Source organism: Lethenteron reissneri, chromosome 23 (genome assembly GCF_015708825.2).
Source record: "Lethenteron reissneri isolate LAM-NWPU_2019-01 chromosome 23, ASM1570882v1, whole genome shotgun sequence".
NCBI classification, from domain to species: domain Eukaryota; kingdom Metazoa; phylum Chordata; class Hyperoartia; order Petromyzontiformes; family Petromyzontidae; genus Lethenteron; species Lethenteron reissneri.
Window position 1 is genome coordinate 1,592,738 of NC_083801.1, and position 26,366 is coordinate 1,619,103.

The 26,366-nt window shown below is 49.2% G+C and overlaps 1 protein-coding gene across 1 annotated transcript in view; it reads left to right on the plus strand.

The window, feature by feature from the left end:
* Window positions 1-824: 824 nt before the first annotated feature.
* Window positions 825-26,366, plus strand: part of LOC133345824 (collagen alpha-1(XVIII) chain-like) — a 144,628-nt gene continuing 119,086 nt past the window's right edge. Inside the window, 5 exon segments of the mRNA XM_061556836.1 lie at window positions 825-1,422; window positions 1,460-1,510; window positions 1,512-1,737; window positions 17,047-17,258; window positions 17,767-18,099. Coding sequence (XP_061412820.1) covers window positions 1,228-1,422; window positions 1,460-1,510; window positions 1,512-1,737; window positions 17,047-17,258; window positions 17,767-18,099 — 1,017 coding nt within the window. The 5' untranslated portion in view covers window positions 825-1,227.

The following is a 26,366-nucleotide window of genomic DNA, read 5'->3' on the forward strand; positions in this document are numbered from 1 at the left end:
TGAGCTGACCCCAGATCTCACTCGTCACTCGTGTGGAGGGAGTGAACTCACCCCAGGTCTCACTCGTGTGGAGGGAGTGAACTCACCCCAGGTCTCACTCATGTGGAGGGAGTGAACTCACCCCAGGTCTCACTCGTGTGGAGGGAGTGAACTCACCCCAGGTCTCACTCATGTGGAGGGAGTGAACTCACCCCAGGTCTCACTCGTGTGGAGGGAGTGAACTCATCCCAGGTCTCACTCATGTGGAGGGAGTGAACTCACCCCAGGTCTCACTCGTGTGGAGGGAGTGAACTCATCCCAGGTCTCACTCATGTGGAGGGAGTGAACTCACCCCAGGTCTCACTCATGTGGAGGGAGTGAACTCACCCCAGGTCTCACGTGTGGCCGCGTGGAGGCTGTGAGCTCTTAGCCCCATTGGTTCATACCCGAGTTCGATCTCTGAACGCGTGAACCCCCCCCCCCCACTACCCCCGCAGGAAGCCCCGAGCCCGCTGTTAATGGTTAACTCGTGCAGGAGTCATGCAGGGGGGGGGCGCAGTGTGTGGGGTGTTGCTCACGAGCAGGGGACGGTGGTGGCTGGAGGGGGAGCCTGGCTGTGTGGGGTGGGGGCGAGCGGGCGGGCGGGCAGAGAGCACCGCAGGCCGTGCCCGACCGTGCGATTGGACAAGCGCGCAGGTTGTTGGCTCCGTGAGATCAGCCGGCCACTGGGGAGGAGGAGGAGGAGGCCCCCGCGCGTTGAGTGCGGGGCCGCTGTGCGCGTGGTCTCTACCGCCGCCCACCACCACCGCCCCACCTCCCCTCTCTCTACATAAATACGGCGAGAAGCGGCTGGGATAACTTTTGTCATCGTCCCAACTACTCTGGCTGGAATTCCAGAGAGGGGGGTCTGGCAGCGTGACGCGTGACCCCGAGTCCGTGAGCTCTCCACGACGTTTGCCGGTCGCACGTGACCGCCGCTGCGGATTTTCCTGCTGTAACCCGGTGTGTCGGGGAGATTGTGTTTTTTTTTTATTGACACCTCCAAAGTATTCTGGGATTTATTCAACCCCACGTGTCTCTGTGACATGAGCCGGTGGCTTTTCATCTTCTCGCTGTTGTGAGAATGCCACAAAGGTTAGGGCGCTACCTCTTCTAAGTTCGTGTTAGTCTCAAATAGCACAAGGGGAAGATTAAAAAAAAAAGCACCATCTCCTTTCCGTCCGCTTGTTGGATTCTCCGTTGACAATAATGGCGAGGCAGAATTTACTGTGCATCGCCGTCCTGTTGCTGGGATGTGCTGCTCCACTGGCATCTGCACAGTGGGATTGGTTGTTCCGTGGAAAGAAGACGACCACAACGCTGGCCCCGATCGTGTCCACCACTCCAGCTGCGATTTCCACTGCTCAGGCTGAGGTGTCCACCGCTCCGACTGCGATCTCCACCGCTCAGGCTGAGATGTCCACCGCTCAGACGCAGTCAGTCGTCCTCAGCCCAGGTCGGCGTGGGAACCACCTTGGCGAGCGTGACCTCTAGGTCCTTCGCTCGCACCTGCCACCTCCTCCGCAAGCAGGAGCCTGCAGAAATCGAGCGTCGCCACAGAGGCTCCTCCAACGCCTGCAGCGGAAACCTTCGCCACCACTCAGGGGCAGGGCGGGACCCCAACCCTGGGGACAGAGGCCCACAGCAGCGAGCCCAGCGGTGCGGGCCCTACCACTACCCCACCGCCCACTCACTGGCTCACTGCTAACGCAAGTACAGGTAACCGCACCGCTGGGTAACCTCTGACCAGATAGCGCAAAGTGGCAGCTCTTGGTTCTGAGCCACCCGACGTTTTCTTTATGGGATGTGTAAGGTTCCGAAAATTTTTCCTAATTTTTACACTTTTGCTCGTCTCGTTCCTGTGCTTCTTAATGGTAATGTAATACTCTCACTTTACAGCATGCAAGCTGTACGTTTGAATAGAGCATACAACATGAGCACATCCTGAAACTCTGCCAACACATACAAATAATCTCCTAAAGCACGTGCGGCCCTACACAGATGATGGCATTGTTAGCGGAGGCATGAACGCTCACTATTCCCATTAACACGAAGGAAAAAGAATGACATTTATTTGATATTGACCGTGCTGTTCCTCTGTTATTGCCCTCCCTGGCCTCTTTGTGCGTTGTGTCGAAGGACCATTGCCCCTAACGACACCGATTATATAATTTTCCTTTTGTGGCCACGCACTTGTTTTATTGACGAGTGTGTTGGGGTTTTTTTTGTTATGTTCACTGTGCTGGTGCACCACTGCCAACGGCATCAGCAGCAGCAAGAATTGTTGTAAGTTATTTGAAAGCAACATTATTGAAGTTGAATAAAACATTTAAAGTTGAGTAGTGTAGCGTTTACAATATGGAATTGCGTCAGCTCCTACAGGTATTGTGTAGTATGATTCATGCGCTTTATCTTTCAATAGCATCCTGACTTTACTTGGCACACATAGTGTATCCACTTGTCCCAAATGCATTTACTTGACAAACACACGATGGATAAATACCTTTTATCCTGTTCGTGATTGACACATTTTAAAAAATTTATTTTGATCCACCTTCTAAATTTTCCACGTAGAATGCATTTTATTTGAATAAGTGCCACTTATACAATGCTTATTTTATAGTGAGCGACACAATGAGTGGATTTATAATGACGCTGTAGTTTAACCATTCAGCTTCAGAGCATGGGACTGTGAAGGAAATGCCCGGAGTGTCTGGCACAGCCACAGTCACGACCCAACTTCCCCCTCCTCTTCAACCGAGCATCCACACTAATGACCACCCTCATTGCAGCAGCAGCGAGTAAATGATCATTATGGCGGTACCCCGGAGTAGCAAATAATACAGAATGGCCGAGGCAATTAAATATTTTATTTCTGGGACACTTTTTTTCCAGGTGTGTTACTTAACTCCGCGACTGGGGTACCAATCAATCAGAAATCAGCGCTACTCCGTGATGTTGATAACGGATTTAGTTTTCATAAAAAATCCGTTATCGAAAATTTTTACTTTGAATAGTGCATCGTGTACAGCTCGTCGAGATGAGTCGATTGCCGCATCGCCGACCATGAACAGACTACAAATGACTGCATCACGGACATTATGCGAGAGCTGGGGTTCCAGTACCGCCATAAGGTTCATATGTAGAGTTATGCAGAAGTAGCGTCATGTTTCCAGCAAGTGGATATTGTGTGTGTGTGTGTGTTGCCTGCAACAGTCATCGAAACTCATTCACCGTCGTAAGGAGTTTGGCAAATGTGGAAATGTATCTCACCTGTGCACACCTGCTGGTTAGGTAACTTTTTTGGGGGGAATTTCTGTGAAAATGGTTGTCATGCATATTGACCGTATTATCTGTTTTGGCCTCGCCTTTTATTAATTATAAAGTGATTTTTTTTTTTTCAAAACAAACATTTGCAGAAGCTCATCCACTTGGCGTACTGGGATATCAGACTTTATCATTTGCATGTGGGGATACTGTTCTTCCTGCCAAGAGCATCATTGCCAGTGCAATGAAGAGTCCGACATTGGCCCTGTTGGGCAACATATTCTTGTTATTTATTTTTTTATTTGTAATTAGCTGGTTGATCTATGTATGTATGCATTGGCTGATATACTGGTGTGAATGTGCACACGAACAGACGTGAATTTAATTAAAGGTTGCACAACATTCATGTCTCGCTGTCGCAGCTACCAGCCTGGTGGTGCCTTCCCACTGATCACTTCCAGACACAAAAATTTCCCCATTTACAACGACCGCGTTTTGACCAAAAACGTCACCATTGGCACCCAGAAACTGTGCAGGCCAACAGGGCCACATCATTTCACAATTACTCCCAGGGGTGCCAAGAAGGCCAGGTGATGCGAATGGGAGTTTGAAGCCCCTCCCATTGTTCATCGTTTCTGAACTAAGGCTAAGAAGTTGTGCTGAAGCAATGAGAATTGTATGTCGCGTCACGTAGATTCTTCTGGTAAAATGTCCATCCTTGTGATGAAACCAGATGGCCCACCCGACGACACCTTTGGTTTCATTGTCACCTTGCGATGAGGAGAAGAAAGAAGTCGGCCACGCTGCCCCGTCTCATGGGCAGGAATCCACGAGGACGCGAGTCGGCAGCCCTGCGAGCTTTAGCGCGGTCGGATCCCGGCGCGTAGTCTACGACGATGTTGTTGCCGCTGCGACATTGCCCCGCACGCGACACGCTAGCTCGGCCCGCCCCGGTGAAGCCTCGGTTACTCCTGTGCGTGTGTCGTCCCGTCTCCCCCCCCCCCCCCCGACGAGCTCGGATTTTGCCGCGAGCTCGTTCCCGCCGAGATGAGACTTCCCAGTCCACCTCAATCACAGCCGGGCACTCGACTAGGGCCGGCTGCTGTCTCCAGCGCCGTGCCACTGCCATCTCGCTCTCTTCCTGTGCACCCTCGCGGCTTCGCCGTGCTCCACCATGCTCACCGAGCTCCACCGAGCTCCACCCAGCTCTGCTTGCCGTGCGCAAATCTCTGCCGAAACGTCGAAGACTCCCGCCAGCGAGAGGCGTCTGGTGGACTGCCGATTGCTGCCAGCGGAGCCCAAGTGCACGATGCCCCTTGGTTTTGACGAGGGCTCTGTTGTTGAGGTGGGAAGGTAAAGGCGGCGTTGGTGTCGCGTGAAATCCACCGGTGGGATCAATCAGCAGGAGGGCATGCGGATTTCCCGGAATGGCACGCCTCTCAGCTGTGTCGAAGCAACCGCGTTGTCCACGAACTCGTTCCACACGACTTCGCCGAGAGGGACGGCGTGTTTAGAATGTCAGATAAGCGTGGATGCAGTGGCGTTGACGGGTCACTTTATCTTGGAGCGTTTGTTTCGTTCCTGGGCGTGTTTCATTTTATTGTGGTGTCTCCTGCATTCTTGGGCATACATAAATTACCGAAGAATGTGTTTGCGATTGTGATTTATCCTGTTGCGTTTGTGGAATCAATACTCTTTCTTTATAAAGTGAAAACAATATGAACATCATGACTTAAAGCTTTCGTGACTGCAAGAATTCATATTCTTTAGATCTTTCGGTAAAGTCACGTAGATAGGTTGAACGAAAATAACAAAAAAAATCGACGTTTCGATCGCAACACAAGCGGTCGTCATCAGGAGGAAATGATGACGATCAATTGTGTTTTGATCGAAACGTCGTAGTTTTTTGTTATTTTCTTTCAACCTATCTACGTGACATTACCGAAAGCTCTAAAGAATATGAACATCCCTTTTGGACGTGAAGGAGGAGTCGTTCAGCTTCATACATTGGTGCTTAAGCCAACATTAAAAGAGCTTTATCGTTTTTTTTCCATTAAACGGCAGGGAAATTATTTACATGTTAATTAAAATATGTTTGCAGCGCTTTGTCTTTGGTTCCGAAGGCGGCTCGCTCCCTACCTGAATGGAAATTCTTCAAAGGGGGCGCAAAAAGCCCCATGCATGGCTCGGCCTGTCGCGATTCATCACCAGTTTCCCGGCTCCCTGCGTGCAGGAGGGTCGCAGGGCGGGGAGCTGTGGGTTTGGGGTCACGAGTCAGTTTGTGTGTGGGGGGGGGGTGAACAGTGAATGGCCATGTCTCCTACTTTAATCCCTCCCCAGGGCTTCAAGGGATCACTCGATTGAAACCGTTGATCAAGTGCAGCTGGGGCTTTAAGAGGCAGGGCAGTGCTTTGTTGCCAATCGCACGTTGTTACTGTGATAAGTAGTTATTGTCCGGGTGTACCTGGGAAGGTTTGTTGCACAGTAATTATAGTCTGAACTGCAGCGAGTTTTAAACCAATTACCCGGACACATTTTTGCGCAGTTAGCTTGGTGTGATTTTATTACTTTAAGCGCAGCCCTCGCTCTGGGGCCCTCCTGCCGGCCTCCGTGTGGCGGGTGGGCCTTTGCCTTGTCCTGGCCCCTGGTGTCTGAAATAGCATTCCCCTTCTGATTCACGTGATACAAAAATAACGCCCATATTGTCGGCCACACGATTAGTTTTTTGTTGTTTTTATGAGACTTTTTTCTGCGGCCATCCGAAACAGTCTTCCTTCCCATATTAGGAAACCAGTGGAGCTGTACACTTTTAAGTCATGTAAATTGAAAACTCATTTCTTTAGAACTGCTTTTGGTGTGTTAGTTTGTTGTCCTTCCCCCGCAACTCCGATTGGCACAGTTGGCTACATGCGGTGCGAAAGAAGTTTAACATAAATACATATTCAGCCTGGCTATTTACATCATGCGGTGGGTGGGTGTATAATCATTATGGGGAAGCGGTAGTGTAGCAGTTGGCATGCTGTGCTCCGAACCGCGGGACCCGAGTTTGATTCCTGCTCACGGCCAACACCAGTAACAATTATCTGCACCGATCTTGGGCCTCCCTTAGGTCGACTCAGCTTCAAATGAGTGCCTGGTGCAGTGTGTAAACATCGCCACTGGGGAGAGAAGGTGGTCAGACGTGGTTCTGGAGAGCGACCTCGCGTGCCGGCCTTCGCAGGAGATATATGTCTTTGTATAATCATTGCATTATTTGTAAACAGCTACCTATTATTTGCCTCCCCTTCGTAATGTTTAAAATTATTTGCCATTTGATTGATGTATAAGGCAGACAGCAGATAGACTTTTTTCATGTGCTGAGTTGAATGCGATGAACGGGTTCAGATTTGCTACACAATCCACGCATTTATCTATTGCATGATGGATTGGACTGTGTTGCCATGCAATTAGAACAGAAGTTTTTTTGTATGAAAGAATAAATAAAAATGGTTTGTTTTTTATATCACCCCCGCTACGCCGGGGTATCTCAGTTCACTTCACGCGCGACATATCAGTGAACGTCGAGCGATGTAATTATTTTAGAAGACGATCATTTTTTTGCAGACTGGAAATGAAATAGTTTTCTTAATTTTTGACCTCTCAAAATGTTATTTATTTACTTATACTATTTAGTTTTCCAGCCTTGTTCTACCTAAGGGTTGGCCGTGAACGTGCACAGGACATTTTTATTATAATATTTTTACACGTATTGCTTGAAGAAATTATAATGTTGCATAACAGTCACAACACTGATTGCTAAGGTGCGCTATAATCACGGTTGCGAGCCAGTTGTGTGTGTGTGTGCTCGTGTGCAAATAATGTGAAGGATTTACGACTGCAACCTTGTAAGGTTTTGTGAACTTTTGCCACAGAGTGCACTTCGAAGCAGAAAGCAGAGTTTATTTTTTGCTTTGCGACTGTGATAATAACATCTTACTGGCATGCTGTGGATTCTGTCTGCAAAACCCACGTGACAAATCATGAGCACCACTTAAAGAGCGGAGAGGGCAGTGGTGCTTGACATGCGTAGCCGTGCGTCCCAGACGGCAGAAGAGGCACTCACGGAGGAGTGGGGCTCGACCATACCTGGACGATCACACCTGTCCCACCACACCTTGCCGACCACACCTGGCTGACCACACCTGGCCGGACCACACCTTGCCAACCACACCTGTCCCGCCACACCTGTCCCACCACACCTGGCTGACCACACCTGGCTGACCACACCTGGCCGGACCACACCTTTCCGACCACACTTGGGCGACGACCCCTGGTCGGGACCACTCGTTTTAACTCACGCGAGTAAACTTCGCCGCCGTTTCTCTCCACGACGCTGCGTCCGCCGATGCATCGGGAGAAATGTGACTCGATAAACATTTTTCTAAAGTCGGAACAAAATATTTTGACCGAAGTGTCGTAGGAAAATGTTCTTTACTGAATTGCAGCTTAATATTTTGACGTGAAAGAGGATATGTAGCCTTGCCCATAATTCAGTGGCATTCTGTGCACAGTTTTCACAGCCGGATTGTGTGCTCGGCGCTCAACTCTGTCGCTCTCATCATTCGTACAGACCTTTGGGCGGTGATGTCAGTACCTGCAGAATCTAAGGCACTGGCTTGTAATGATGTGTAATACGTTCAAGGAAAGTACGTCCTTAAACACGGCTTTTTCATTATCACCTATTCTCTATCCACTGCTGGATGAATGCCTCTACGTCGGCGCTGTCGTGTATGACTTAATGCAGATGCAATCCATACGAGGTGACTTGTGTTATGTTGATGCCACTGGCTCAACCTGTTTCTCAGTCATCCTTTCCGAGCGCACTGCTCTCTCTTCTGCCGTTGAATCGCAACGTTCTTTTCATCGCTTGTCACTTTCGCAGCACCGTTCGTGGCCGAGTCCACCTGGGGTTTGTTTTGTTGTTGGTCCCACATTCTTCTTCTCGCCCTCGTCCGTATTCGCCGCCTTTCTGTGATGATCTGCCCAGGTGTGCGTCCTTTGATAACGCGCACCACTTTTTGTGAAAAGAAAATTAAGTGTCCTGCCCTCTCGTTGGTCATGTTTCCAAGCTAAATGTAGCAATTGTTGTTGCACTGTGATTCACAACCCTCTCCCATGGGTGGCGTTTTCCGGAACTTATTGTAATTATTACATGCATATTATCCTCACAGTATACACAGTATCTGACATGTATATTATTATCACGTGACACAACCTCATTATACGGTGGGGGGGGGAGGTGGCGCAGTAGTGAAACACGTGCTGGCCAGCAACAAGGTGGCTCCGTTTGGTTCCTGACTCAGGTGCCTTGGTGTGTGTGGAGTCTGTAAGTTCTCCCCCCTGTTCTGCACGGGTCTCCTCTGGGTTCTTCAGTCTCCTACCAAGAACAAAACAAAACATAAACTGTCGCCGATATTGGTCAAATACCCTACAACTTCGCTCATTTGGAACTACACGTTTGAAACATTTCCTCTGATTGTGAAAACTTGTCAGGACCCTCCTGAATTAGTCTCGAGACTCGGTGAGTAATTGTGTGAATTATACGCTACAAGCTAAACTGTCGTGAAGTTCTCCAGCAATAAGACAAACTTCTAAATATGAATGTGAAACTATCACTTGTCACGCATTGTAAGACTAGATAATTAGAAGGTAAGCTCTCTACAGCCACAGATTTATGCAGCAATGATTGAAACTCGAGGTGCAGAGACACATAGCATCCTGGACGCGTTATAGATTATATTTGTTACAGCATCTCTGCAGATGCTTCTGTTTAGCACACATGCTGTCCAGCCACATCACAATGTGGTTCTGGCTCTTGGGTTTTGCTAAATACTATATCTCGGAAGTCAGACTTAAGAGTCCAGCAAATAATTCTGGCCGTACAAAGAAGTCCGTGGCATGAGATGCGTCCCTCAGCAGCAGCAGCTGTGGCTAAGTTCTGGCTGTGTGCGATATTCTTTGGAATCCCCTCGTGTGAACACGTCTCACTCCCGCTGCCAAGATCCACTGCTGCCTGGGGACTGTGTCCTGGACCGCACAGAACGGCGCGGACGTGCGTGTCCACCCCGCCTCAGAGCAGTGTTCAATAAAGCGCCATTCGCCCTTGGAAACGTTGAACTAGTCCCGACGCGAGTCAAATTCTCTGAGCCTATTTGCGCCCACGCTGACGTCCCCCGAGCAGCGTGTCCCCTATTGTACGACAGGCGCACGCTGCAGGTTATGTTCAGAAGCTCAGTGCATTATTACTTCTCTACGCTTACAACTGGAACTTACTGTGTGTGCTGTCTGGGTAGCAGAAATACCATTGCTTGGCAATGTAACACTTGTTTCACTCCAGTTTAACGATCAATGTGGAAGCAATGGAGAGTTACTGGGGGTAATTTGGGTGGCGCGGTGGATGCAGTGGTTTTACTCCTTCCACGCAGCAACACGGTTTAGTTCCAACGGCCTGGGTTCAATTCCATACTAGGGTTCATATTCTTAGGTGTTTTCGGCAAAGTCACGTTGGTAAAACATTAAAATTAATAAAACTAAAATACATTAAAAATCACGACGTTTCGGAGGCAACACAAGTCTCCGTCATCAGATGGGACCGTCACAGCCAGATTTGCTGCATCAAGTGAGGCAATGATTCAAGATGTAATCCCTTAAAAGCAAGTTGAGGGGGGAGGAGAGGGGGGAGCTCATCAGAATGTGGTAGCCAATGAATGGAACGTATCGGGGGGGAGGGGGGCGGGGCTCAAAGACGGCACGTGACTTTGCCGAAAACACCTAAGAATATGAATCCTTGCAGTCACGAAAGCTTCAAATCTAGAATCCATACTCGGGCCCCTATCTCTGAAGAGTCTGTTATCCCCTTGTACTGCAAGGGTTTTCCCCAGGTTCTCCAGTTTCCTGCCATAGCTAAACTAACTGGACAACGTCACTGGTGTTGGCCAAAGATCCCACTGCTGAAATATTTCACAGCAAATTCCTCAAATGGGATTACACAGCAGCATCGCCTCCACTACAGCGAACACTTGGCAGGACCGTCCTTCAAAAGAGTCTTGAGACTCAGTGAGGCTTTCCTGGGTAAGCACACGTAGTAGTCACAGTAATAATAACAACAGTGATGTTGCTTTGCTTTGCTACCGCAAAGTAAGAAGTGGCCCCCACACCGTTAAGTTCAGATTTGATAGCCAGCTGCCCGGCTATTTTAAAAGGGAAATCCGTGGTGGTGCCTGAGTACAGTAGCAGCAGCAGCAAAACTAAGACAAGACATTGATATTGCAGAGAACGAGCACAGCACAGCAGGCTCCTTAACGAACATCGTACAACTCACAATTGAGGTGTTTAACGGTCGTCAACGAAGCGTGCGGATAAAACAAAAATATGCAAATATGGGAGCAAGAGGCACCAGAATAAGTGAGGTACAGGTGTAAAGGTTAGCGATGTATGGCAGTCTTAATGGTGACATAAATGCACGCGGATCGAAAAAGACAACCATGTGGGAGCAAGACGGGACAGTAAAATGTCTGATTGGTGGCTCGCGAGATGATGAGAGTTTTGATGGCGCTGTACAACCCAATGTTCTTTTTTTATATGCGGATTTGGAACTTTTGATACGAAAATCGGTTGTAGCCAATGCTGGGTGCATATGTGCTATGCACTGCATTAATTGACCCAGACAGGATGGGGAAAGTCTTAAGGTAATGCCTTCAGTAAAGAAATGTAAAAATAGGCCATTCAGCCAGTGTGGTTGCTCTGCGGCGTTTTAAATTGTGTGTCTCATGTAAAAAAAATGTGCGTCTTATGTAAAGTTCTAATGTGGTCATAAGGAGCACATGAAGGGAAACTTACTGCAGACACTCATGCCAAGCATGGAAGTGCATTGGCTAGGGTAGTGCCATTTCATATACCAGGTTACATAACCTCATGCATACCATTCACCCTAACCTATAAATGGGCTATGTGGACTTTGAAGGTCTGAGTAATTACGGAATAAATATATAAATTAACTGCCACATGACCAGGCTGAACTTTTCCAAATGTCATTGTGTGGTGTTAATCAGTGATCATGCTACCGTGGGTGACAGAGGTTTGCGTCAGACGTTGCCGTCTAAATCACCGTATGAACCACGAACGCGAATGCCTTGCCCTTGGCATTCTCTCTCCTGAGTGAGACGCGAGGTTTAGGGCGGCAGAGTGGTGGCGCAGTGGCAACGCTCGTGCTTCACGGCCAGAAGGGCCTGGGATCTATGCCCCGAATCGGAGCCCCCTTTCTTTCTGTCTCGCCCCCTATTCTGCATGGTTTTCCTCTGCGTTTAACCATTTTCCTCCCAAGGGAAAACAATATCTACAATTCTAGATTTGAAGCTTTCGTGACTGCAAGGATTCATACTCTTAGGTTTTTTCGGTAAAGTCACGTGGGTAAAAATAAATAATACAATAATAAAATTATAGAAATAACTACATAAATAAAATAATAAATCACGACGTTTCGGGCGCAACACAAGCGTCCGCCATCAGGTGGGACAACCACAGCAAGAAACAAATGCTGAAGTGGGCAATAGAGCTGCTGTAACAAGGGGCTGTATGGGTGAGAGACGGGGGAGGAGCCAGGGAGGATAGATAGAGAGGAGGGGGGGGGGGGAAGTGGGCGGGGCTGGGAGTGGGAGGAGGAAGACACTGGAGATGCGCATATGAAGGGGGCTTTTGGCTGAGTTTAGGGGGGTTTTGGCTGAGTTTAGGGGGGTTTTGGCTGAGTTTAGGGGGCTTTTGGCTGAGTTTAGGGGGGTTTTGGCTGAGTTTAGGGGGCTTTTGGCTGAGTTTAGGGGCTTTTGGCTGAGTTTAGGGGGGTTTTGGCTGAGTTTAGGGCGGTTTTGGCTGAGTTTAGGGCGGTTTTGGCTGAGTTTAGGGGGGTTTTGGCTGAGTTTAGGGGGCTTTTGGCTGAGTTTAGGGGGGCTTTTGGCTGAGTTTAGGGGGCTTTTGGCTGAGTTTAGGGGGTTTTGGCTGAGTTTAGGGGCGTTTTGGCTGAGTTTAGGGGGGTTTTGGCTGAGTTAGGGGGGTTTTGGCTGAGTTTAGGGCGGTTTTGGGGGCTGAGTTTGGCGGTTTGGCTGAGTTTAGGGGGCTTTTGGCTGAGTTTAGGGGGTTTTGGCTGAGTTTAGAGGGGTTTTGGCTGAGTTTAGGGGGGTTTTGGCTGAGTTGTAGGGGGCTTTTGGGTGAGTTTTGGGGGGTTTTGGCTGAGTTTAGGGGGCTTTTGGCTGAGTTTAGGGGTTTTTGGGCTGAGTTTAGGGGGGTTTTGGCAGAGTTTAGGGGGTTTTGGCTGAGTTTAGGGGGGTTTTGGCTGAGTTTTAGGGGGGTTTTGGCTGAGTTTAGGGGGGGTTTTGGCTGAGTTTAGGGGGGGTTTTGGCTGAGTTTAGGGGGTTTTGACTGAGTTTAGAGAGGGTTTTGGCTGAGTTTAGAGGGGTTTTGACTGAGTTTAGAGGGTTTTGGCTGAGTTTAGGGGGGTTTTGGCTGAGTTTAGGGAGGTTTTGGCTGAGTTTAGGGGGATTTTGGCTGAGTTTAGGGGGGTTTTGGCTGAGTTTAGGGGGGTTTTGGCTGAGTTTAGGGGGTTTTGGCTGAGTTTAGGGGGGTTTTTGGCTGAGTTTAGGGGGGTTTGGCTGAGTTTAGGGGGGTTTTGGCTGAGTTTAGGGGGGTTTTGGCTGAGTTTAGGGGGGGTTTGGGCTGAGTTTAGGGGGGTTTCTAGCTGAGTTTAGGGGGTTTTGGCTGAGTTTAGGGGGATTTTGGCTGAGTTTAGGGGGTTTTGGCTGAGTTTAGGGGGGTTTGGCTGAGTTTAGGGGGTTTTGGCTGAGTTTAGGGAGGTTTTGGCTGAGTTATAGGGGGGTTTTTTGCTGAGTTTAGGGGGGTTTGGCTGAGTTTAGGGGGGTTTGGCTGAGTTTAGGGGGGTTTTGGCTGAGTTTAGGGGGGTTTTGGCTGAGTTTAGGGGGGTTTTGGCTGAGTTTAGGGGGGTTTTGGCTGAGTTTAGGGGGTTTTGGCTGAGTTTAGGGGTTTTGGCTGAGTTTAGGGGGGTTTTGGCTGAGTTTAGGGGGGTTTTGGCTGAGTTTAGGGGCTTTTGGCTGAGTTTAGGGGGGTTTTGGCTGAGTTTAGGGGGGTTTTGGCTGAGTTTAGGGGGGTTTTGGCTGAGTTTAGGGGGCTTTTGGCTGAGTTTAGGGGGTTTTGGCTGAGTTTAGGGGGTTTTGGCTGAGTTTAGGGGGCTTTTGGCTGAGTTTAGGGGGTTTTGGCTGAGTTTAGGGGGGTTTTGGCTGAGTTTAGGGGTTTTGGCTGATTTGGGGGGTTTTGGCTGAGTTTAGGGGGTTTTGGCTGAGTTTAGGGGGTTTTGGCTGAGTTTAGGGGGGTTTTGGCTGAGTTTAGGGGGTTTTGGCTGAGTTTAGGGGGTTTTGGCTGAGTTTAGGGGGTTTTGGGCTGAGTTTAGGGGGGTTTTGGCTGAGTTTAGGGGGGTTTTGGCTGAGTTTAGGGGGGTTTTGGCTGAGTTTAGAGAGGGTTTTGACTGAGTTTAGAGGGTTTTGGCTGAGTTTAGAGGGTTTTGGCTGAGTTTAGGGGGTTTTGGCTGAGTTTAGGGGGTTTTTGGCTGAGTTTAGGGGGTTTTGGCTGAGTTTAGGGGGGTTTTGGCTGAGTTTAGGGGGTTTTGGCTGAGTTTAGGGGTTTTTGGCTGAGTTTAGGGGGTTTTGGCTGAGTTTAGGGGGTTTTTGGCTGAGTTTAGGGGGTTTTGGCTGAGTTTAGGGAGGGTTTTGGCTGAGTTTAGAGGGTTTTGGCTGAGTTTAGAGGGTTTTGGCTGAGTTTAGAGAGGGTTTTGGCTGAGTTTAGAGGGTTTTGGCTGAGTTTAGAGAGGGTTTTGGCTGAGTTTAGGGGGTTTTTGGCTGAGTTTAGGGGGGTTTTTAGCTGAGTTTTGGGGAGGGGGTTTGGCTGAGTTTAGGGGGGTTTTGGCTGAGTTTAGGGGGTTTTGGCTGAGTTTAGGGGGGTTTTGGCTGAGTTTAGGGGGTTTTGGCTGAGTTTAGGGGGTTTTGGCTGAGTTTAGAGAGGGTTTTGGCTGAGTTTAGGGGGTTTTGGCTGAGTTTAGGGGGCTTTTGGCTGAGTTTAGGGGGGTTTTGGCTGAGTTTAGGGGGTTTTGGCTGAGTTTAGGGGGTTTGGCTGAGTTTAGGGGGGTTTTGGCTGAGTTTAGGGGGTTTTGGCTGAGTTTAGGGGGTTTTGGCTGAGTTTAGGGGGGTTTTGGGCTGAGTTTAGGGGGTTTTGGCTGAGTTTAGGGGGTTTTGGCTGAGTTTAGGGGGTTTTGGCTGAGTTTAGGGGGTTTTGGCTGAGTTTAGGGGGGTTTTGGCTGAGTTTAGGGGGTTTTGGCTGAGTTTAGGGGGGTTTTGACTGAGTTTAGAGGGTTTTGACTGAGTTTAGAGAGGGTTTTGACTGAGTTTAGAGAGGGTTTTGACTGAGTTTAGAGGGTTTTGACTGAGTTTAGAGAGGGTTTTGACTGAGTTTAGAGGGTTTTGACTGAGTTTAGAGGGTTTTGACTGAGTTTAGAGGGGTTTGACTGAGTTTAGGGGGTTTTTGACTGAGTTTTGAGAGGGTTTTGGCTGAGTTTAGGGGGCTTTTGGCTGAGTTTAGGGGGGTTTTGGTCTGAGTTTAGGGGGGTTTTGGCTGAGTTTAGGGGGCTTTTGGCTGAGTTTAGGGGGTTTTGGCTGAGTTTAGGGGGCTTTTGACTGAGTTAGGGGGGTTTTGGCTGAGTTTAGGGGCTTTTGGATGAGTTTAGGGGGCTTTGGCTGAGTTTAGGGGGTTTTGGCTGAGTTTAGGGGGTTTTGGCTGAGTTTAGGGGGTTTTGGCTGAGTTTAGGGGGGTTTTGGCTGAGTTTAGAGAGGGGTTTGGCTGAGTTTAGGGGGTTTTGGCTGAGTTTAGGGGGTTTGGCTGAGTTTTAGGGGGGTTTTGGCTGAGTTTAGGGGGGTTTTGGCTGAGGTTTAGGGGGGGTTTTGGCTGAGTTTAGGGGGGTTTTGATGAGTTTAGGGGGGTTTTTGGCTGAGTTTAGGGGGTTTTGGCTGAGTTTAGGGGGTTTTGGCTGAGTTTAGGGGGGTTTTGGCTGAGTTTTAGGGGGGTTTTTTGCTGAGTTTAGGGGCTTTGGATGAGTTTAGGGGGGTTTTGGCTGAGTTTAGGGGGGTTTTGGCTGAGTTTAGGGGGGTTTTGGCTGAGTTTAGGGGGGTTTTGGCTGAGTTTAGGGGGGTTTTGGCTGAGTTTAGGGGGGTTTTGGCTGAGTTTAGGGGGTTTGGCTGAGTTTAGGGGGTTTTGGCTGAGTTTTAGGGGGCTTTTGGACTGAGTTTAGGGGGCTTTTGGCTGAGTTAGGGCGGCTTTTTGGCCTGAGTTCGGGGGGTTTTGGCTGAGTTTTAGGGGGTTTTGGCTGAGTTTAGGGGGTTTGGCTGAGTTTAGGGGGGTTTTGGCTGAGTTTTAGGGGGGTTTTTGGCTGAGTTAGGGGGGTTTGGCTGAGTTTTAGGGGGGTTTTGGCTGAGTTTAGGGGGTTTTGGCTGAGTTAGGGGGGTTTTGTCTGAGTTAGGGGGGGTTTTTGGCTGAGTTTAGGGGGTTTTGGTGAGTTTAGGGGGTTTTGGCTGAGTTTTAGGGGGGTTTTGGCTGAGTTTAGGGGGTTTTGGCTGAGTTTAGGGGGTTTTGGCTGAGTTAGGGGGTTTTTGGCTGAGTTTTAGGGGGGTTTTTTGGCTGAGTTTAGGGGAGGTTTTGGCTGAGTTTAGGGGGTTTTTGGCTGAGTTTTAGGGGGGGTTTTGGCTGAGTTTAGGGGGCTTTTGGCTGAGTTTAGGGGGCTTTTGGCTGAGTTAGGGGTTTTGGCTGAGTTTAGGGCGGTTTTGGCTGAGTTTAGGGGGTTTTGGCTGAGTTTAGGGGCTTTTGGCTGAGTTTAGGGGGGTTTTGGCTGAGTTTAGGGGGGTTTTGGCTGAGTTTAGGGGGGTTTTGGCTGAGTTTAGGGGGGTTTTGGCTGAGTTTAGGGGGCTTTTGGCTGAGTTTAGGGGGGTTTTGGCTGAGTTTAGGGGGTTTTTTGGCTGAGTTTAGTGGGGTTATACAATGGTAACTGCTTTTAGCCAAACCTCCTTAATGCTGAAAGATTTATTTCAAACTACTCAATTGGGATTACACACGGCATCAACATCGCGAATGTTTGGCATGACCCGACTGCAAAAAGTCTTGAGGCTCAGTGATGCTTTCCTGTGTCACAGTGCAGGACATGGGAATGGGATGCACGAGAAAAAACGACTATTCACATAGCTGCTGTCACATTGGTTTTATTCTATGGGAGAGAGCAACGGATGCGTTGCTCTTCATACAAATGCACGTTGATATATTTACGCTGAACAACTTTCGCATCGTACACAGCCAACTGTGCTAATCGGAGGCGCGTTGATTGCTGGTTGTCCAATGTCCAAAGAAGCTGTTGGACCCATAGCTGTTTCCTTTGATCGTTACAGATTGTTCTCATCCTTGTAACCAGTTGTCTGCACAACGTCTGAACAGTTTACTTGTTCGATGTGTTGACTAACCATTCTATCAAGTGCATTGTCTCATCCACTTGACACGTTTGAATGTCAATCAATGCGCGATTTAAAACTGCCTAAAGGTCATTTTTAAACGCATCGGTCACCACCTGCCGCCACTTGCCCATTCCATCTCATTGACCGTTCCCCTGCCCCGTGCGTGTCCGTGCAGACGACGCTTCTTCGGCCCACGGGATCGACCTCCTGAGGCTCATTGGAGACCCGACGCCCAAGTCGGTGTCGGTAGTCGCTGGGCAGGATGACCGCTCGGCCTTCTACTTCCACCGCGGAGCCGAAGTGGCCAAGCGATTCCAGGGCTTCTTCACCAAGCCTCTGCCCGCAGACTTCTCCATCTTGGTCACCATCACCCCTGCCACCAGCCAGGTGCCGACGCGCCACCAGGCATTGAGCGCTCCTACCCCTTGCTTGTGCCCACCGTACCCGTTCCCGTACGCCCGTCTAAACACGCACGCCTTCCCGAACGTCTACTCGCTAGCTCAAATATCTCTGAGTCTGCTTGTCTACGTAGCTGTTTGTTTGCCTGTGCTCGCTAACGGCACTTGCCCCAAAAGCCTGTTGAAGCTATAAGGAGGAACTTTGTCTTGTTTCCCTGTCTGTATGTCCATCTTTTCGCCCGGCATGGGTGTCAGCTTACTTGTGTCGACGATCGGCAATCTCCCTACACATGACTGCTTGTCTATAAAAGATTCCACGTGCTCGTATGTCTGTTTGCCTGCCTGCAAACCCACGTCCCCATATGCCCGCGGCCTTCCTTCGCCTCTCAGTGAAGCCTGCCCATGAGCCTGCGGGAACGCGTGAACTTGTTGCGGGAGACGGTTGCGAGCTGATCCCGGGGGGCGCGCGCGCGTGCGTGCTGTGCGCGGCTCCACAGGGCGGCTTCATCTTCTCGGTGATGGACGCCTTGAAGCAGACGGTCTACCTCGGCGTGAGCGTGTCTCCCGAGCGCGAAGAGCTGCAGCTGCACCTCACCTCGTCGCAGGAGCGCCGCACGACTCCCGTGGCCACATTCCGGCTGCCTGTGCCCGCGAAGCAGCTGACGCGCTTCGCCCTGCGCCTCCGCGGCTCCGAGGCCTCGCTCCTCGACTGCGAGGCCGAAGCCTCCGAGCAGAAGGCGACGCTGGAGCGGCCGCCGGGGGAGCTGCGATTCCCGCAGGGCGGAGGGTTCTTCTTCGTGCGAGGACGAAACGAGCAGCCGCGATACGAGGTCGGTGTTTTCCCTCCCACTCGGTGGACGCGTCGCGCGCGGTGCCGACTCCCCCCCGGGGTGGTTGGGTGAAGCGGGAGCGACGTGGCCTTCGGTTGCGGTTTTGTTTGCCGTCTCGCTCGTAACTCGGCTTACAGAAATGACAGGAACCGGAGGTCGGCGTGCGGTCGTGTCTTGGCGTTCACGTTGCCACGAAGCGGTCGTAGTAGCGCCGCCTCTTCTGGTGCTTGTTGTGCGGGACACATGGTTCCTCCGTTTGCGGCTCCGATTTGGAATTGGTTCCTACTTCAAAGGTTCTGGCTTCACATGAAATGGAACGTGGCCATGGAACATCTGACATCGTTTTGCTTTTGATTGACGGGTTTTTTTTCTTGTTTTATTTTTTTCTTAGTTTCATTTAAATGTTAAAATGTTTTCTACATAAAATACAGTCCTGGAAAAGGCGATTTTATATTTGTCCTTAATTTTTAAGAATTCTAGTCATTTTGAGTAGGACCTAAATATGTTGTGGTTTGTTTCTTTATCACTAAAAACGTACGTGCTCTCCACACTAGTGACAGGGTAAAAGCCCGATTACGTCATATTCTGTTTGGAATTCCAGTCAAACAACACTGCAGGCTTGTTCATCGTGAGTGAATCAATAGGCCTCTTGATCTTCCCCACAGCATAGAACACGGCCTGATAGTTTTTCATGCTGGCTTTGCCCATCACTGACAGCACTTCTGTTCACGTTGAGCTTGGTATAGCTGAGTCGAGGGAAAGTTATGTTTGGAATTGGTTTTGTGACATCGTTGTCGATGACAAAAGTTGTCCACACACATGAGGACATTTTTACTCTTGGGTCAAGGTCAAGGTCAAACGTTCATCATGCTGGTGATGCCACTGCGTCCCCCGCCACTGCTAGATCCTGCAGCTGTTGCAAAGTGGACACCTGTCCTTGGGGTCTGCCCTCACAGTCTTCAAGCATCTGACGTTAGGCCTAGCCTATAGGTACCACTCCAATGCCCGTCTCGGTAACCTACCGTCATCCATCTATCCTGCATTACATCATAAGGGTAATACAGTAACTACAACTTGTCACATGCGCACATTTTGTGAAACATGCCACATTCGTGGCAACCTTTTCTCCGTGACTGCAGTTACGCCACTGTCATCTGTTCAACATTTGTACGCCGCTTGCTCGAGGGAAGTCATTGCCAATTTTATCCGGCGCAGAGTCAGCAGGCCCCCCCCTCTTCAAATTTTGGGTTCAGTCTCCAACTGAGAACTGAAGGGAAAAAATCTCCAACCCGCCCCCCCCCCTTCAGACGATGCACTGCCTTGTGTCAGAAGCATTGTTTTTCAATGTGTACTTGGGGTACACAACGGGTTTCCACGAAGCTTCGGGCACTGGAGGCTGCTACGTTTACCCGATTGTTAAATAAGAACATTGAATCGAATTACGGGCCTGATGATTCATTCAATCACGGTTACCTCTGAGCGATTGCCATTCCTAATGCAGAGTGGCGTACGACGTCTATAATGATATTGTACATGTGATGCATTCCGCTTGATTTTTTTATTGGGCACAATTGTGAACAATAGCCATGTCAGACATTGGTACTAATCTGCATAATTATTGGTTCGCTGCAGCGCAATCAGGCGAAAGCCGTCTTAGATTATTTATTGAGGCCTTCTGACACATAATTGCGTAAAATACATCCTGTTATGGAATCCTAACGATATTTTTGTATCAATTTGTACGGCATTTACCATATTTATGCTAATATTTGAATTTAACTTTGGGCTTTATATATGTAGTGTAGCCGTACAATTAGTGGTGGTGATGATGCTGTTAGTCTTCAAGTCCACTGAACACGTGTGCTTTCCTCATATTGGCAAGAGCATTTAATGAGGCTTCCATCTCCGCGGCAGATTTAATATCATGCGTTGTGTTTTCGCTTTGTATAACAACAACAGCGTTATTATCGATGCGGGCAATAAGATGCCTGCTCTGATTGAACGCTCGGCCAAATAGTTCGTTGCTCGGCCTAATTAATCATAGAGCCCCGCAATTAGCCGGAGGGGTTTGCGAAAAGTTTCGGCGCTCGGGGTTTTCGGCAGCTGCGGTAAGTTGATCCGCGCGTTCTCACGTCCGCGTCTTCGCGTCGCGTGGAACGGCCGTCGCTGTGACCGGAGAGAGTTGGCGGCGCTCGCTCGCTCGCTCACGGCGTCCCCAAGGGCGGGGGGTGCGAGTGGCCCACGCTGCCCGGCGCAGCTGTTGGAGGCACAAGGGAGTAAAAGCGAAGTTGCGCTTGACAGCCGTGGCTCTCGGCGGGGGGAAATCTAAAGGGATTTGCGCTCGGAGTTCTGTTAAAGCCGTAAGTATACGGGGAAGCATTTTTTGTTGCTCATCAAAATACAATGCGAGTTCGTGCCGCATGCCCGTGTGCAGCAAGCAGCAGCAGCGTGCAGGCTGGGGCTTGCGTGTGTGTGTGTGTGGTGGGAAAAGTTGTGTGCGTGCTGTTACACCAGAAAGCACCGCATGAATCGCAGGGTCCAGATTAGTTTTGGAAGAGTTTGCGGGGGAGGAGCAGCGCCTAAGGGGCCTCTCAAAATGCTTGAGGCTGAAGGCTCATCGTGTAACCAGAGCGATGTTGATATCTGAAGAGAGCATCGAGTGGTTTTCAAAGCTGTGCTCACGGTCGTGCCCGAGTGCGCAAACACGGCAATGCACAGCACGCACGCTCGCACACGAAATGCACCTTCGTGCCCCGCATGCACGCGTGGACATTCACTTGAACGTACATGTGAGCAAATCACAAGTGTGCACGCAGACCTGGGTGTTTTGGTGGCAGGTGATAAAATGTGTTTCCCTAGCAGGGTACAGAACTTGTGAAATGTCTTAGCTGGCCAACAATAATGTTCTTTTATGTCGTTGGTATTGTTAACTAAATTGTGGTTTTATATAATTTGACATATCACATTTGTCAGAAAATATTATCATTCAAAATTGTATGAACACATTTCAGTCATTGAATATGTGGCACCAGGGTGGCGACAAGGTTAACTACCTCGCCTGGTGTACAGGAGGTCGCGATTTCGATCCTGCCTGTATATTCGGAGTTTGCATAGTCTCCCCGTGGTCGTGTCAATTTTTCCCTGGGTCCTCTGGTTTTTCCCTCCACATTCAGAAACATGCGTTTACAGTATTTGGCTGCTACAAATTTCCACAATGTAAGCCACTTTGTTGAGCTATCATTTGTGGCCAGGTCGCTTCTTAAAAAGAGCTACATAGCTCAGTGCGCCTCACCTGGTAAAATAAAAACTTTAGTTTAGTTTAGTATCATAGCTGTTCACCTCACTGGCGACCCAACCAAACCCCTCCCCAGCCTCTCGCTTTAACGTAAACTTTTGACCGCGGTCAACTGTCGCACGGCCCACGCACAGATTTCCTCCTCCATCAGTGGGACGTAAAGGAGAATTCCACCTGCGGCTGCAAATTGGAACAAATAACAGAGCACGTGGCCATCTGCTGATGCCCATGACGACCATTCAGTGGTTTCACCGGAGCGTTGTATAGTTTACGCAGTAATCTGTAATCAACAGACGGGAAGGATTTAGCCGGGGGGTAGAGATATTACGCAATTCTGCTTGTTGCCCGTGGCGTTGAGTTCACACGGCACACATCGCACGCCGTTCTTGCGCGTTCATCACTCTTGCCATTTGGGGGGCTTCCCCGCTGCTTCTTCAAAACATTTCATTGCTGCTGCGTCAACCCCCCCACCCCCCAGGTGCCACCCACTTTGCCACTGTGACTTGCCAGGCGTGACAGTGCCAATGTGTCCCCTTGGCAGTCGTTTTCAATAAGTAGGGCTGCCCCGTTTTCAGCTTGAGCCAAATCACGTGCAATTACCTTTTGCTATAAACATGTTTTCTGGCTTTCAATGAAATATAGCTGTGAAAACAATGTAACTTTGCTGACTTGCATTGATTGAATGAAGGACGATCTTATTCTTCCCGCTGTGAATGAAGTTTTAAAATAGTCTTATAGAATCCAAAACTTGGCATTTTTCATTGTACCATTTTCTGCTTTAAAAAAAAGAAAACGCGTGTGAATACCTTGGCATTTGTATCTGACTTTCTAACAATTACCTCGCCACTCACACCGATCTCATTCTCACTGGACACTCTCTCCATTGTTGTATTGCTGTGTATGGGTGCCGCGGGGTGGAGATCTCCCTCGCCTGGTATGCAGGAGGTCGTGGGTTCAATCCCGACCTTGACGCCTGCTGCTGTATATTTGGAGTTTGCATGTTTTCCCCGTGGTGGTGTCGATTTGTCTCCGGGTCCTGCAGTTTTTCACTCCACATTTAGAATCAACACGCATTTAGAGTATTTGTCTGCTGCTATACATTTCCACGTGGTTAGCTACATTGTAGAGCTATTACTTGTGGCCAGGTCGCTTCTGAAAAAGAGCAAAACAGCTCAGTGGACCTTAGATGGTAAAATAAAACTATTTTTTTAATAAAAAAATAGTTCAGTTTATAGTTACACCGAGATGGTGTATAGGATAAAAATGTGTCGTTTATTTGGGGATTTTCTTTTATTATTTAGAGATTCCTATATCACACTTGTAATATTACAACATCTTTAATAATTGACTTGGCAGCACACGGTAAATTTATGAAAATATTCAATTTACGCAGATGCACTAAAGTTTGCTCCAGTCATAATTGCTAAGTAGCAAATCAGCCTCCACGATTTACATCAATGAAGATCTATGCATCACCAGCATTAAAGTATAATTACATGTAGTGCCTTGAGACTATGTGCCGTCTTGTCCGACAATCTTGCAGAAACATTTGTTTAATCAGAATCTTTATTCATCCTGGATAAATCCGATGAGCTATGAAGCTCTTTTTCACAGATGTCCAGTAAAGGAGTCAATTGGATCGGTTTCCACTTTCTGAGTCCAATCAGCAGACTGTGGCCTATTAAAAGAGATGATCCTGACCTGCCTGATGTTACAGGCAAGAACCCTGGACAAATACTCCACCCACTTCACGCTCACACAAGGGTTACAGCACTAACAATGCAAAAACAATCAGAGATCGCTTTCTAAGGCATCCATAACATCACCATTCTATAGCTGGATCTTAAAAAAATGTAAGTCGTTGGTTCATGGCATGTTTTCAGAAATGCCGCATCGTTGTCAATAACCGCCACGTTTTTATACCAAGCACCGTTTATTGATGAATTGGCCTGGAAACCTCCACTTCTCAGCCTGCAAGTAGGACACAATTCTAATTGCTTTGTTACATAAATTTGCCCAAAAAAATGTCATCCAACTTTCAGACAGTTTGTTTTGTTAGTGCACAACTCAACGTTGGTGTAAGTTGTGCCGGCTGTTGAATGTGGTGTCAAGGCTGAAAACCAGCGACTGCGCAGGTACAGTTTAGTACAAATAAAACAGGAACTCTTGTTCTGAATAATACGCGTAGAACCACGCGCCGTCCAGCATTGGTGAGGAATCGTCTTGCCAAATTGGTTATGACCAATCTTAAGTGTAATGTGCATGGCAATTTTATTACTTTTCTACGGGAATTTTTGCGACAGCGATGAAGCATAACATAGGAAGGGAAAGTCCATAGTTCGAGATGCGAACCTCAGAATGTTCAAATGTTTGACACTTACACTCACCGAAAACATGCTCGCGGGAGCGCAAGTGTCAAACATTACCGCCGTCCTGAGTGCCGGCCTGCAGCCACTTCGGGAAGTGGGCAGGTGTTGTGAGCACGTGAAGGTAACAGGTGTCGTGGAGACGTATACCGTGCGCGCTATTTTGCAGAGTGCATTGTTCACTTCTGATATTTCCGATGGGAGGTGAGGTCATGCGGAGCGTGGCAATAAATAGCAATCACCGAGCCGTTCCACGTGACCAACAGGCACTGACAGCATGGCTCCAGGACACAAATAAATTGCGGTGGGCCGCTTGTTGTTGAGAGAGTGCTTGCGGAGGCTCGGCGACACGCGTCTCCCCCGGTGCGGCCTCACACACCCGGAGGCTCTCACCGGCCGCAGAGATCCACGCGATGGGATCTGTCGGTGCCCGAGGCCATCCCAATGGCCACGGCACACGGTTACGTCGACGTCTCGAAGCACTGCGAGCGAGGCAGTCTGGTTTCGATGAAATGCAGGTTTGGGCGATAAAGGTGCAGTTAGCATTCGGGTGCCCCCCCCCCCCCAGCCCCATTCTGGCCCGAGGTCTCTGGGTCCTTAGATGACTATCGTTACTTATCGGGAGGTTTAATGGCATTTCTGGCATAACACAGTCGACGTGTTAATGATACCGAGTTTGATGGAGTGACACCAGTGGTATAATTGATGGCAAAGCGCGCCTGTGTCTGAAAGAGCATCCACGTTGTGAACTGCCGCGCCCGCGCGCACGTTCTCATGCAGGCGACCGCCATGGCACCTGTCTCCTCACCCGCGTTGGCTGGACAAAAACAAAGATCCCCCAGGGTATAGCCTTGTACAGACTGTTGGGGCAAGTGCTGTTAGTGAGAACCTACGACGGGCGGAACGCTACACGAAGGGATGGGTGGCCAGAACCACACCCGGCCGCCTTTGTCTCCCCAGTGGCGATATTTACACACTGCACCAGGTACTTATTTGAGGCTGAGTCGACCTAGGGGAGGCCCAGCACCGGTTAAGATATTCATCACTAGTGTTGACCGCGAACGGGAATCGAACCCGGATTGCCGGGTTTGTAGCGCAGCACACTAACCACTACACGACCGCTCCTCAGAGACAAAGACACACACGCATCCCACTGCAGGGTTCTTTAAGAAGGTGGGTGATCGTTTTGGGGTTTGCGCCTTGGTTCTCATGTACAGTGGTGGCTTCCGAATATCCGCAAAGAGCCTTGTCGTCAGTGCCGCTCGCTTGTTTGTTTTCCGGCGATGTTCACATGCGAAGCAACGTGGTGGTCACCGTGCGTTCCCTCCTGTGTGCTCGAGACACCAGGGCCAGCTCACAGGTGGGGCTGCTGCCCCTGTGTCTGCACCGTGGGGGAAGAAAAAAACTAAACAATATTGACCTTCTGCTCCAGCCAATTTTGGGTGAATTAATCATTTACGTTGGAGAACAAACATCAATATAATTGCCACATCTTTCATTAACCAGTTCCCTTAAATTTTTAGAGGGGAGCGCAAAAGGAATCCGTGAGGAATGTAGATTATTAAACAATTTGCACGTGTAAATTGTGTGCACAATTATCCGCGTGAATAAACAAAAGGGCACGTAACTGGCCCCCGAGACGCATTGACCCGAATCACTCGGAAGGCGGTCGTCTCCTTTGGATTCTCTCCGTCCACAGGCCGGATACATCGCCCAGCATTCACCTGCCGCACCACGTAACACGCGGGCCCACGCCTCGACGCGGCCTTTACCCGGACGTGGTGTGAATTCCAGTCACGCTGTCCGGCTTTAGCTGCCGTGAGCCTTGTCCGATCATGTCCCGCTGCACCATTAGCTTTGGGTTTGGTGCCAACTTGAGCGCGGCGGTGGATGCCCCCCCCCCCCCCCCCGCGAACAGATTTAAACTTAAGGATTGTTTCGGTTTGGAGCCATCGTCCCCAGGAACCTTTGTTGGCCTTGTTTGTATGTAAGTATGTTGAACCTTTTTCTCACCGTACGTAGCCACCCGTGCTAATCCGAGGTGCGGGGAGGAAGGATAACAAACTAAACACAAAAAATAAGTTCTAAAGAAATTCGTTTTCAATCGAGATTTAAAAGTGCATAGATCCAGTGCCTTCCTAATATCGTAAGGAAGAGCGTTCCAAACGGCCACAGAAGCACATCTGTTTGTCACTCATCTTAACATTTATTTTTTTGTCCAATCATAAGAAAGAATGCCGTTTAAATTACTTTATCAGTAAATGGTTCGAGACATTCGTGGCCATGAATGTGAGTACCGATGAGGGTCACCTAATGGAGCCAGCGCTGTGGCAAGCAGTGGATCTCTAGGGCCTTGCGTTAATAACCTCACTGCTGACTGAAGGTTAGGTCAGCAATGAGGTACAAATAGAAAGAGCACTCAATGAAAGCAGAACTCTCAATTTTCCCAAGGGCCAAGCAAGGGCAATCCGTGGGTGTAAATCTAAGTGCCACTGTTTAACGTTAGCACACTGGTCGTTGGACTGCGATATAAGGATTGCAGGCCATTGATGAATCTCGTGTGTGTTATTTGCATTCCTCAACACACACAAACGGCCGGGTGTCTC